We start from the raw sequence: 15,219 nt of genomic DNA on the forward strand, positions 1-15,219 counted from the left end.
ATTATAAACAAAAACAAGCTCAAAGATCATGGTAATTTATCATGGAAAACCATAATCATATTGCTGTTAACCTCAATGAAGGCAAAATTAGAAAGAATTTATGTTTTTATTTATCCTACTCTTTTAACTCCCATTATTTTCAGATCCTTTTTGCAAAGTTTAACAATTTTAGACTAAAATTTCCTACTCATGATCAACTTTCTTCATGTTAATTTTATTTTGCTTGCTGTTACTTTTTCAAATAAAAAAATGTACTACAAAATTATGGAAAGGCTATAAAGCTGAAAAATAAGTATATACACATATCCAGAGTCTGTACATAATTCTACTACATACACTAACACTACTTTGAGTGTATTTTCAAGTCCTTTAGGAAGACTCTAGTTTCTCCTATTATCATATTGCTGCAATGATCATCTCTCAAAAATGCACTTGTTCCTTTTCTCTTGTCCTAGCAGAGATTAACAACTGTGAGATTATTAGTTTAAAGAGCATAAACACTCTTAAGACTGCAAAAAATCAGAATGATTACATCAATTTACACTGCTATTAGCAATATGTAAGAGTACTCATGTCACTTCATCTTTGCCAGCATGAACACTATCATTTGATTTTTTTCCCCATTAATTCACACATTTAACACTGTTAACTTAACTGTTCCAATTTGCATTTGATTACTATCAGAATTCAATATTTCTAATTTTTAGTTATGAAAGATGACATTGCTACTTCAGCAAGAAACCATGTTAAGCATAAGTCAATGATTCAAGACTATAAAAATAAAATAAATACAATTTTTAAGACAGTTAATCTAATCACAATAGGAGTAATGGTTATTGTGCTCCATTGTAATTAGGTATTAACGGCAAGCAGTTCACATAAGGGGCTATTATTACTATTATTGACACATAGCCAAGTCAAGCATTCTGAGATTATGGGGAAGGTTAGATCATATTAGAAGCTCTCATGCCCTCTTAAAGATCCCTTGATCTGAAATCAGATGTCACACAGAAGGCAGATTCTCTTTCCTCTTAGCTCCATGCAGCCTCTATCAACTGAGCACCCAGTAAAGATAACAGGTGTTATCAGTTTAGTTTGGCTGAGGGAGGCTAGAGGTTACTGAGAACCAAAGATGATGCGAACTCAAAGAGCTGACCAAAGAAAAGGCCACTAAATCCATTGTCTCTTCCCTATGATTACTCTTCAAGTTAGGATCTAGGCATTCAAAGACATTTCTGAAGATCTTTGAACTGTTTCCATCTCCTTTCCCATAGAGAAAAAGAGGACAAGAGGCACAATCATACTCTCATGTACTCAATCAACATTACTAATAGAGAAGTGATCTGGGTAACTTGATTTAAGGGACTTCCTTCTGCCAACACTATCTCCAAAATTCCATGCACTGGAGATTCTTTGACATTTCTAAGCACATAATTCTGAGATTAAAGAAGAAAGGTGAGAGTGGGAACGGTGAAAAGGGGTAACATAACCCATACTCTACAGTGAAAATTAATTTAACCAGTCTGGTTTTATAGCCTTAGAATACTTAACTCTGAAGCATGCAGAGGATAGGAATGAGAGTTCCAATATGTAGAGGACATAGGGGAAAGCAAAAAGGAGCTGTCACTTTTGGCTGCTCTAAAAACGCAGAGGCAAGGATACTAGACTACAGAAGAACTGGGAAGAAGGAGGCCAGGTTGTGACAATAAAATTTTCAGTTTCTATAGACCTATGTAGTTTACAAAGCACACGTCCAATGATCATATTACCTAATCCTCACTATAACTGTACTAAAACTGAGACCCAGAGACAGTAAACAACTTACCCAAAGTCAGTCACAGGAAGTAAGTGGCAGAGCCGGGAGGTGACCCAGGTCTTCTGACTTCTCCTGTGCATCTCCAGCTCCCCTGGAGCTGAAGCAGGGCAAAAAGGGAGGTGGGAGTAATCTGCCCGAGACCAGCCCTGCCCTCTACCCTTCTTTCAAAAGCCACGCTGAGACATTTGACTCTCTCAGGGACCCCTTCACATAAAATTATTTCAGGATAAAGCACACAGAATCTGAAAATGTTTCTCAACCTTGGGTCCAAGAATGGCAATCGGCAGTAAGCAATGTCAGAAGTATTTTTGGCTGAAGTTTGCCATTTATGTGAAATTTATTAGAACTTCAAAGCATAGCAATTCTCATTTCAGAAAGCAAAACTTATATAACTGAAATTGTTTAAAGTTGTTTTGTTCAAATTTTTTTGTTTAACAGTTTCAGTCAAACCTTTGAAACTATTAGGAAAACTATTTTGAAAAATGTTTGAGAACCAAGATACCAAATCTACATTTTACCTTCTCTGTGGTCACTGTTTTTCCACCTTAAATATCTTCCTTCAGTCATTACTTTCTTTTTTTTTTTCAGTCATTACTTTCATTAAATCAATTCTACTCATTAGAATTAAAAGAATATTCAGCCTTTTCACAGCCAATTTTAAGTGTTTTCAACGAAGCAATGGGAAAATGTGCATATCTTCTTGAAATATAAATCTTACATTCACTTCTAAATTATATCTAAAATTATTTTATTGTAGCCTTCTATAAGAAATCTTCAATAACAAAATTTAGAGTTCTCAGTCTCAAGTTTCTTATATTTTTCTTTAATTTTTCTTAGGGAATTATATATTTTAACTTCTCATCTGGACTGTTTACATTTAAGTTTAAAACACAGTGAAAAGTTTTTTATTTGTTTTGCTTATTTCCTAAGAATGCAAGCATATGATTTAAATGGACTGCGTATGTGACCAATGTTTTATCATTTCTAGATCATTTTGTAATTAGCTCCACTACATCTCAGTCTCTAATAGGCTTTCTATTTATGAGAACAACTATCAGTAAGGCCAAGTTCTTAGTAAGCATCAATACTAATAAGGGCACATAAAAAGATCACGGATATATTTATTTGTGACCAAAGCTTTTAGAGCCTTTCTGAACTAATACAAGTTCTTGATCTGTAATTCATTTGAGTACTGATGATCAAATCCAGGAATTTTTAAATAAGATTTATATTACCTGATCATTTATGAGGAAAAAATACACGCGAATACCCTTCTCCACATTATTTTAAGCCTATTAGTAAAGGAGCAATATAAATGTTGAAACAAAACAGAATTTTTGATCTTTTAGGAGTCTTCTTCGTCACTTAATGTCTACATGCTCAGTGGAATTAACTTGCTTTGATACTTTCTTTTGATTCAGTAGTCAATTGTCAGCTTAACAAAAACAGGGATTTCAGATTTTGCTTTAGCTTACTGGAGAATAACAAATAAACAAATGATGAAATTGCCTTACTGCTGGAACATATAAATATCATGTGGGTTATTAGGCAAAAATTATAGAAAAAGAAAACCCAGCAACATTATAAAAGCTACAATGTGAGTCTTCATAAATGATAATTTTAAACAGTCTTTAACTTAGCACATGAAAGTTTCTAGAACTAGAATTAAGTTTTATTTTAAAATTAAAAGACCAGTGAGTTGTGTATAATGACACGTAAAAAAGGATCTCAATTTTATCATTATGTAATAAAACACTAATACTAAAAGCATATGTGCTTAGAAGGGACATAAAATTTCAGAAATATATTTTGTCCTCTATTCATAGTAAGTTTGAAGAGAAATTGCCTTTTATTCTATCTGTAATATAAAAATATACTATTATGTTATTAAGAAGTCTGGAACATCCAAAACAATGTTTCTTAAGATAAGTCTTCAATCTATTTTATATGGAAAATCTGAAAACTAGAAAGAAGAGCTATGATGTTTTTCAAAGTACCTCTTGTAGACTTTATATAACAGATTTTATACAGGAAAAAAATAGGGGGGCTCCATGACCAAATAAGTTTGTGAAGCAATTGACACTACATATGTCTCTCTCTTGGAAGTTTAAAATACCTATTAACCTGCTACAGGCTCAAAGACACTCTATAATCAAAAATGTACTTAAATTTTTTTAACCCAGCATTTTCTAAATTTATTTAACCAGGAAGCAGAACTAACCCTGAGCTAGATGGACTAGGCATGAAGACGTATGTACAAAAATACAATAACTTTTTAATCCTTATGATGATCTGAGCTGCTCAACTAGAACATCATCATTATGTTTACTCCTAACAAACTACATTTTTTTTAAGGCAAATTCTAACTATTGTAGTACTTCCTGTCCCTTCCGAATGGGGCTCTTAGCCAATGATAGGCCACTACTAAGGGAGTTATTTCAAGCCAACATATAAAACTCTTGCCAGTAGTTTCCAAATTTAATGGAATCAGAAGCTATAACACCAGAGAGCTTCTCACAAGGCAGATCAACTCTACTCCTTTCCTAGAGGTGTGATAGTGAAGACTACTGCACACGATTCTAGAATAAATAGTATAGGTCCAATAAAGTTCAGGAAATTAGGATCAGTAGGAAGGGTGACCAAATACATCAAGAGATACCACCCACTAAAGGTAAAAAGAAAATAAAGTTTAAAAAACAAAGTCAAAAATACAATGATGTTTAAGAAATAGAATTAAAACACATAGAGATAACTAATAAATGAGGTGAAAAAGGAAGGGTATAAAAGAACACAAATGACTATGTAAGGTTAAAAAAAGAAAATGGACAACTGATGACTCATTATGGTGTGCAATCAAACATGTATCCTAAGTCTCCTTTTAGCCCATCACCAATCAAGGATCACAACTACTGATTTTAGAACTGAAAAGATACCCTGCAGGAGCTCCAATTGAAAGGGAATAAACTCTGTATTGCAATGAGCAACATATTTTTGTGCCTTTTAGGTACAGATGGAAGAATCAAAAACAAAACTGTGTGCAGTTTCTTTTTTTTTTTTAATTCAATATCGATGCCTCTTCAGATTTATAAAAATCTTTAAAATATCCTGACATGAGTGCCAAGTCAAGGCACATGCCCAATATAAATATAACATGTTTGGGAATAAGAAAACAAAACAAAAATATTCCTCAAATTCATTTATTTTACTACTTTATTACCAGTGTATTAGTAAATCTTCTGCATATATACATTAAGGAATGGTAAAATTGAGTGCAGTTTGAAATTACAGTTTTAAAAGTCCTGATAAAGTAAATGAAACAATTAACATTTATGCTTGAAAGAGAACAAATTTTGGGCCAATCGAAATAAAAATGTCAAAGGAAAAGATAAGTTCATCTGACAATCCTAGCCCCCTTAGGCTGCAGATTACTTCCATGATGCCTCCTTAAGATTACTTTGAAGAAAAATCAAAGTTACACATTATTTAGCATAAATCTAAAGCACCTTAAATTTACTTCTCCATTGACCAGTGCCATTCTACCATACTTTAAGGTGCTATTAATAAAGGGGAGACTTAGAAGATAAAAGATAACACATCTACTGATACTATTCATGTATACAAAAAAATGCTGTAGATTTTTCAATTATGCTAACTTGATTCTTAATATTTAAATAATACAAGGTTTAAAGTGCTTTATGAATTATAATTAAAATTAGAAACAAAATAGCACATCTTAGGTAATCCCCTACCATGTTATTTTACTTTGTTATTTTTACTTTCAGTAAAAAGGAACATGAAATAATCACATGATGTACTTTCATTGCTTAATAAAGGAAAACTCAAATCACCCAGAAACTTTTTAAAGATGCTTTATATAGCATCTTTAATCTTGAATAGATTATATTAAATTAAATTATCAGATAGCAAAATTCAAGTGGTACTTTAGTACATGTTCTTCAGATAGCATACTATTTTCTGAGTAGTAATTAAAATGGTGAAATAAAGTATCTCTTGAATAATGTAGCCCAGTCAAAACTAGATTCTGAAGATTTTCATAATAATCTCTTACGTTTCATAATAACCTCAAATTCACAAACTGAATTTGGGATTCAGGAAATAGACATCAATTTATATCTAAGTTGATATATATATATCAATGTATATATATGATATATCAATGTATATGGCATGCATTTATGAATGAATCATCTCTCCCTCTATGCAGAAGTTTTCATATCTCCAGTAAAGTCCTTTTGTATGATCCACAATCTCCTGTGGGAACTGTGAAAAGCTGAATGGTAGATTAAGAAATAAATAAAGATATCTAATACAACCAAATTTTATTAAAACAGAGCTAAAAGACATTGCATGGAAACGTCCAAATTCTACCACCTATAATCTGAAAATTATGTTCTTAAATGCAGCTAAGACAGCTACACTCTTTTTGATTTACTCTGTGTTTATATTGCAAAAGAGAATGAGCACTGCTTACATGGAAATTTTTGAAAGGAAAGTATCCCAAAAATATGTATAGTGGAAGAAAATGTATTACAGTGTTTCACTGACCTTACTCAAATTATGCAGAAATTTAAGCATGGTAAATTATACCCATTAATTTATTTAAGAATTTATTAGCAGAAATGAAAAACCTTCTGGACTATGATCAAATATGTGCCTGTACTTTTTACTGGATACTAACTGGCAAAATCTCACTGTTACATAATTCTAATTTCTCTTTGAAGTTAATGGTTTCTATAACAATTGTCCCCTTTTTAATATTTATTATGATCTTTTGATATCAAATACAAATGAGATATAGCCTAACTTTGTCCCTATATCTTTAAAATTTCTAACATGACCTTGTTATAATACATTTAAGATTCATGTTTAACTCATTAATTTGCATATCACAATTCTCTATCTCCTTCCTCATTAAATAGGTTAGGGATGGGGGGGTTAAATGTTTCTCTTTAATATTTTTATTAGTGGAAGACTACTTTATGGCTTTTTATGAACATTATTTGAATTTGGAAAGGTAATTTTCAAATTTGCTTCCCAGGATGACATTATAATATAAACTTTGCACAAAGTTACTTCAAAAGTAAAACTTGAGATTAATAGTTCTTTTTGTAAAGTATGCTAAAATTGAAAAAATATAGTTATTTTAAAAAGAAATCCAAACTCACCTAAAAGGAAATTGACTTTTTAAACAGATAAAATCAATAAGAAATTTTAAACACATAAAATTCATTAAATCACACTTTCTTCTTCCATAATTTATTTTCAAATAAGGAGAAATAAAATATAGACCTTAAACATTATTAAAATTAAAACATCAATAAACAAGATTTTTCCCACTTATATCTTGTTTTAAAGCTTCAAGAGGTAAACGAAGACTCCCACAAGATATTTAAGTTTGTTTCACACAATTGGAAATACAACTTTCACTAACTTTGTGTAGTACACAGGACTTTTGTGTGTTCTGAGTACTAACATATACCCCTCACCCAGAACACTGCCTAGCACCTAAACAGATATGCAGTAAGTATTTATTGAATAAAACTAATCTATACAATAAATTTTCTAGTTGGAAGAATAGCTGAACAATGATCATTTCCTCATAGTAAAACACTATGAAACTTCAAAAAGTTTAGAAATCAGCATGTTCTAAAATATTTCTTGGGATATAAAAGTCTCAGTGGCATAAAAGTCATAAATATTCTTGGAAAATCAGGACTTGACACTATCTTTCCAGATTTAGATAAGTAACTCAGAAGGAACAACACTCCAAAAGCACAAAAGATTTGTCTGAGCAGCAGCACTAGGGTATTTTAAAGAGTAATTCCAAGTGGCCTGTGGCATCTTTTTACTGTTTTCCTGTATTAGTTTTAGAGTTAAAAGGAGTAAATTTGGAAATGGCTGCAAGAAACATAAATAGGTTTCCTTTGCCCCTAATGTTTCGTATACAGTGGTCAGGAAAATAAAACGGCATTATAGTTTTCTCCCTATATAGTTTTACAAATATGAGATTGCATAATGATTCATTTCCTTTGGTAAAATAAGGAAAATCCTGCAACATACAAAGAACATTAAATTAAAAATTATAGGATTTATCCAGTTAAGAATGAGCTGTGATCTCACATTATGTTGATAATTTACTACTATAATAAAGACACTAAAATTAAGAGACTATTTTACCATAGTTAAAATAAAAAAAAAAAACAGGTTAAATTGAGCTAGGAGAAAAAAATCAAGGATGACAGAACAGAAAGTTCAGTAGATCAGTTTGGAGGAAATAAAGTATTTAATCATAATCAGAACGTATACTTTCATCACCTAATATATCATCACTGAGTATGTTCTGAAAATATACAAATAGACGGGGAAACTAGAAATTTGTCTACACACAGATTTAAGGCAAATAGTTCTTAAACTTCATGAAGAAAAAAATTAACATTAAGCTATTAATTTTATTTTTGTCTTAATTTTCCACATAAGAGACTATTAACTTAGTCATTGAGACTCCTAATATTTCATGCTTTTATTTAATAATTCATCCTTACACCTTTAAGAAAATACAGGCAACTGATTTCTATAAAGATTTTTGGTGCATATGCAGGCTTCTTGGTTGTATTATTTTTCCTGCAAACTATTAAAAAAATCTCAATGAATGCTCATTGCTATACTTAGAAAGACAAGAGGTTTTCCAAAATCTTATGGTAATAACAAATATAAACCTTAATTAAATACATGAAATCATTTCACAACTAAAAACAGTAATGTACATATGTAGCACAAGAGTTAAAAAAATAAAAATCTACACAATCCACAATGTGAGTAAATAACTCTACTAAGGCTTCTATCAGCCTCACCTTACCTTTGCAGACCTTAAATTTTTCTAGTATGACATCAATTAGAGTTACCTTCTTATTGGTAAAGTGAACGTTTTACTTTGATTAACTTAAAGCTTGTTACAATTCCAAAGTTACAAAAGAAAAAGTACTCACAGACCCCAATATAAGTACTCTCAGAGGATAACAGAACTATACACTAATTCTATGTTAAATGTACTTGACAATCACACTGATTGTTTTTCTTCAGAGGCTTTTTATGTATATGGACACATACTTTTTTTTTTTTAATGGAGATGAGTGAGAACAGGAGCTGCATCTACAACTAAGTCAATTATTCACATAGATGAAGAAGAAAGGATGATCTTATACTCAATAATACTGTTCATGATCCAAAAATATTTGTTATATTAATTTATGAAAAAGCATAAAACATCAATAATCACCTGATTATTTGTAATTAGGAAAAAAGAAATACCAGAATCTCCAAAAGAGTTAATAATACTATCCTGCCTCTTCCTGTAAAATATTTCATGGAGGTTTTTGGGAAGAACCCCTGGAGGAGGGCTTGCCAACTCACTACAGTATTCTTGTCTGGAGAATCCCATGGACAGAGGAGCCTGGTGGGCTATCAGTCCATGGGGTTGCAAAGACTTGGACATGACTGAAGTGGCTTAGCACAGCATGAAAGATTTTTAAGTTAACTGCAGAAAAAGTAAATAGGTAAAAAACAAACAAACAAAAAAAACAGCATAGTAAAGCCTAGATGAGGTACAGAGAACATGAAAGTACTGCTGTGGTTCAGAATCACGACATGGGCTGTCACATGTGATACATTTATTGTTCAGCCAAGTTTACAATGGCCTAAAATCAATAAAGCAATGAGGACCATTAAAGGGGAAAAAGGAAATGTCACTGACTTAGAAAGAAAAAGATCACTTGGCACCAAACACCTCTGAGTAGAAGAGCTACAGTGAGGAATAAGAAAGGTGCTCAACAGTTACGTCCACTCTGGAACAGAAAAAGGTAGTAGAGAGGAAACAAAGTAAGGAAACTTAAAATTTTTTTAGGGAGAAAAGAATAAAATTAATCTCTTATTAAATCTCCTAAAAAAACTAAATGTAAAAATTTTATTTTGACTCTGTAATGGCTAACACTGGGATCACATGATGAATAACAAACCTGGGCTCATCTTCTAGAAATACAAACTCAATAAATACTTTTACCATTATAACTACATTAAGACGTGAGTATTAACTTTAAAAAAGAGAATAAAAATAGCCATCATATGGGAATCAAAAGGGCAAAAGATATAGTTATACCAAGTTTCTCCAAGAAAAGATATAAATTAGACATTAATGGTATTTCAATCTTTTAGGGAAAAAGCAGCTAAACTTTAGAGAATGAGAGAAAGGATCTTTTACTTAATTATACAGTATAAGATACGAATGTTACATTGTAAAATATGAAACAATAAGCTACCTAGAAAATCATCAATTTTCTAGAATAAAAAGGTCAAGAAAAAATATCCATGGGCCCAAATATGATTACTGCTACTAGATTTCTGTTGTAGCTTTATTTATCTTCTTTTCTGGGGGGGTGAAGCAGACAATGACACTGAGGTCATGACAGGAAAATCTAGAAGCATCAAAACTAAATCAAAAGCAGTTCATAGGAAAACAAGAATGCTTCAATGATGAAGGCTACTGTCTAAGTGATATAATTTTCTAGTATATCTTTATATTTTAGGGAAACAGCAACAAATCAGGTTTCTAGTAATAAGTTTACCAATAGCTACCCATAAATTAGAGAAAGAAATTTGTAAAAAAAAAATCTCTATAAAACAAATTCTAACATGCTTTGTCCTCTTGTTTTTGCCTAAATATGTAAAGTTACATAGATCTTGTATACAATGGACTCCATGAGGTCAATACTGTCTAAATTGTATCAACAAAACTGTCAATTTTGACATAACATTTGGCAACAAAATTAAATATTATTAAACAAAGATATTTAAATTTAATCTGCACATGTACATATATATGTGTAGTAAACGCAGATGTATTCATATATAATTTAAAGTGTTTTTCTTAACTTTACATTTAACTAAAATAATAAAGAATGTACATGTTTTCAAAAGAGATTTAAATTTGACAACTGCTGAACATCATTTGGTCAAATTTAAACAGTAACAAACTTGGAAAGAATAAAATATGCATAGACTCATAAAAACACATACACATTTTTGGCAAACATATAAATAAAGGCACTTATTGCCAAACATAATATAACAAAGCATTATATAAGAGAAGCAACTGCAATGCACTCATTCTTACTGTAGTTTAAGGTAATTATTAACTAAAATCTTACTTTAGGAGTAGCCAGTTTTAAACAAAACATTTTTCCACTGGAAAATTTAGTATTACTATGACTAATCTTTCAGAGCTACGTATTTCCTTCAAAACAGCTTATGTCTGTACATAATTTGGATCACATACCCATGCCTCTGACTGAATGGGCCTGATGTTGCTTAGTAGCACCTCTTCATAGTTTCCATAATCAATGAATTTAACAACTGCTGTCATACCTGAAGAATGAAGAGCTTCAACTTCTGCTCGGTAAAACTGAGGAGACAAAAAGGAGTTTTAAACGATATAATCAACATTGTCTAGATAAGGTGATACATGATGGAAATATAAATACTCGAAATGTTACAATGTTAGCATTTTTTGAAAGCTAATTTTTAAATCAATTTTATTGCCATATCATTGTATTAGTTTTAAGTGGGAAACATAATAATCTGATATATGTATATATTGTGAAATGACCACCACAATAAGTCTAGTTAGTGTCCATCACCACACATGGTTATAATTTTTCCTTAGGATGAAAACTTTAAAGATATAAATCTCTTAGCTAAGATATAAATTCTCTTAGCAACTTTGATATATATAATATTTTAAAGAAAATGATTTTTAAGATAATGCATTTTTAATTTATTTATTTTAATTGGAGGATAATTACTTTACAGTATTGTTATGGTTTTTGCCATGCATCGACATGAATCAGCCACAGGGGCACATGTGTCTCCCCACCCTGAGCCCCCGCCTCCCACTTCCCTCCCCACTCCATGCCTTGGGTTGTCCCAGAGCACTGGCTCTCAGTGGCCCGCGTTATGCATGGAACTTGCACTGGTCATCTGTTTTACATATGGTAATGCACATGCTTCAGTGTCATTCTCTCAAATCATCCCACCCTCACCTTCTCCCACAGAGTCCAAAATTTACCTTTGGATAATCATAAATTGGCTAAGAAAAAGAGAGATTCTCTTATCCATGTGAGCCCTGACATACACTTAGCAGCGGTAAGATTTCAGAACTAAGAGGACCAGTAGAGAATATTCACATGCTAATGGATGCAAAAAGAACTAGTGCTCTTCAACGTCTCCTTGTTAGCTACTGAAGCCCTCTGACATTAGTAAAACGGTTCTTAGGTACTAATTAGAGTACATAAGTATAAAGCAATTTATTTAAAAAACAGAAATATATGACAAAAAAAAAATCCTCAAAGACTCATTGTCATGGCTATAGTCATACAGGCAGCTGTGGTGAAGCAGAGTTCCCAGGTAAGAAGTAAGCACACTAGTTATATCCAGGATTTATAGGATTTAAGACACTGTAAGACCAAACCCTTTTATCTCTTCAGTTTATCTAGTATCACTTGGCTCTGGGAACCAATGCACAAAGTCACCAGGAACTGAATTCACATAACAACTTCAATGTTTAATTTATCTGTTAAGGCAACTTGGAGTAGATCAATTGATTGGAGTATTCCCTTCACTATAGGTCAACCCATTTAGGACTCAAATTATAGGTCTGAATGTTGCTTAATGAACATGAAATATAAACAAAAAACCCTTAAAATTCTAATTTACTCTCAAGGAAACTTTTCTTCAAACAAGGGCAGTTGGATGCTCTTGCCTAATGTCTGCTCTGACAGTGACTCAGTGTAACGGGACCCCCCAAGACCTTGCTGGGACAGACGCTCCTTCTCTCTCATGTCCTCCATCTGCTGCTTGTCTACAGAAAAGCTCAGCCAAGGAATAAATGTAATCAGAGAAGTGAAAAAACATGGAAACAAAGGAAAACAGCCAAGCAAGAAAAAATAATAATAGTTTAGCCATTAAGCAAAGTTAAGGACCTTCAGTTTCTCCTCAAGAGCTACAGATACATATTCTGAGTCAAATCCTTTGAGCTGTTTTGCAGATACTGAAACCCTCAGTAGACAGAACTTAACCATGTGATGACCAGACTGTAGTTATGACATAAGCTCTTCTATCTTACACAATTTCAAGAACTGGCCTCAAGGAAATGGGAACAATACTTGTACTTAAAACAATTATATGATGCTCATCAGACCATAACATGACCAATTTCAAGATCTTTGTGGAGCTGTTCTGCATGTAGCCTCCCTCCACCAACCCCTCCATTTACCTGTACATTCCTAAATATCTCCTTTAAAAGCTCTTGCCCCTGATCAGCAACGGGGAGCTGGTTAGAGGAGCTAGTTTTTTGGGCCACGAGTCCATCTTCTTCCCAGAACAGCACCAGTTTCCTCGACAAAGCCGTCTTTCCTTTTACCCAACACTTGGTTCTCAAAAATTGGCTTTCAAACAGCAAGCAGCCAAGCCTGAGTTCAGTAACCTTCATGGGTTCACCAGAATCAAAAAATGCTAAAGACAACAAAAATTCTTATTCTTGACAACCTTCTAAAATAGCTGTTACTGTGGGTGTACCAGGAAAGAACCTGCTTTTACTAGTATGCTTGTGTGCTTGCCAAGTCGCTTCAGTTGTGTCCCGACTCTATGTGACCCTATGGACTGTAGTCTGCCACATTCCTCTGTTCATGGGATTCTCCAGGCGAAAATAATGGAGTGGGTTGCCATACCCTCCTCCAGAGGATCTTCCTGACCCAGGGATCTAACCTGCGTCCTTTACGCTTCCTGCATTGGCAGGCAGGTTCTTTACCACTAGCACAATCCGGGAAGCCCAACTATACGCCACAGTATAAAAGTTACTAAGTTAATCCATGGTATTTCTTTTCCAGATCTGGATGCAAGAAGATTAGAGATACCATGCCAGAATTTTTCCTTATCTTAGAGATCTAGTTACACATCCACATCTCTCCTTTCCTCCTTTATCTCTTAGCCTTACACTTCCATGTTCTGTAAATTGCTGTATTTCTGACATACTTCAACTGTAAGCTTTTTAGACAATTTTGTCAGTTCAGGTAAGTTCAACAATGACAAACAATCATAATATATACCCTAGGAAAACAACTGACATTCTTTTAGGAACTTACTAAAAATAGCCTGTGTAAAAATGACTTTACATACCATGGAAGTAAAGGTATAGTGATATGGCACTTGATGAGGCTAGGAGTGCAGAAAAAGCTTCCTGGGGCAAATGACAGTGGGTACAGTCTTCAAGGATGAAGAGTATTTAGCCAAGCTAAGAACTGAGGAAGGTGTTCCAGTAAGAGTTACAGAGACACAAAGCATGGAGAAGAGTACAGGATACAACAAATAGTTTTAAATTAACTATGGCATGACGTGAGAAGGGTCAGCCAATAGGGCAAGATAGTAAGGGTCAGCTGATAGAGGATCCATAGGCATGCTAGACTACAAGAGAAATATTTTAACTAGGAAGAATGACAAGATCACAGTGATGGCAGTTCCAGTGACAATGTTAAGAGGAATAAGACAGAAGGCAAGGAGACCACTTTAGAGGCTGCTACAATACCCCAGCTGATAGGGCTGGAAGAGCTAAACTAGTCATGGCAGATGTATCGGAAGAAGAGGGACTGTTCTGAACTCTCAGTCTTTCTATGAAAGTGAAGCTGGAGAGAAGGCAAGATATCGAGGAATGTTTTAAATGGTACTAACTGACTGCTTCCAGAACATCATTTATAATGCAATTAACATTATGGTTTCTTAAGGAGTTATAGATAACGCTGTTCTTAAGCCATTACCCTAGTCTCTGGTTAGAAAATTGGAAAGTTGCCTGTTCTTGACAAGACACTGAAAAGTTATCTCTTAAATTAGGTGGTTTTATAAGATAACTAATGCCATCTCTTTCACAAAGTATTATTTATTTGTTTAATGGTATATCTATACAGAGCCTACAATCCTTCATTCTAAACTGAAAAACATCCACATAAAATCAAAATAGTCCCCTTAGGAGATCATTCAATTATTCTAACAATCCTCTAAAAGCTCAAAATATTTTGGGAAATATTAGGCACCACCTTTCAGAAGCTATATGAGATTATTTTGAGTATATTCAGTAGAGACAATATATGAATTTAGTATTTTTTATTTTCTGAGAAAATTAGAGTTGAAAGTAAAGCTTTAATAACAATCTGATCAGGTATTTGAAGATACTTGGTTCATAGCACAGGCAAAATTATCTGATATATCTCAAGCACCTAACACTTAGCAGCTACTCAATTATGGTTTGTTGAATACTCAATATTTGTTAAAGAATTCATCTA

The 15,219-nt window shown here is 32.9% G+C and overlaps 1 protein-coding gene across 1 annotated transcript in view; it reads right to left on the bottom strand.

Moving 5' to 3' along the window:
* TDRD3 (tudor domain containing 3) overlaps nucleotides 1-15,219 on the bottom strand; it is a 200,039-nt gene that overhangs the window by 33,304 nt on the left and 151,516 nt on the right. Inside the window, exon 12 of the mRNA XM_061133546.1 lies at nucleotides 11,166-11,291. Coding sequence (XP_060989529.1) covers nucleotides 11,166-11,291 — 126 coding nt within the window. The remainder of the gene's footprint in view (nucleotides 1-11,165; nucleotides 11,292-15,219) is intronic.

The sequence above is a fragment of the Dama dama genome, chromosome 30, assembly GCF_033118175.1.
Source record: "Dama dama isolate Ldn47 chromosome 30, ASM3311817v1, whole genome shotgun sequence".
In the NCBI taxonomy this organism is placed as follows: Eukaryota; Metazoa; Chordata; class Mammalia; order Artiodactyla; family Cervidae; genus Dama; species Dama dama.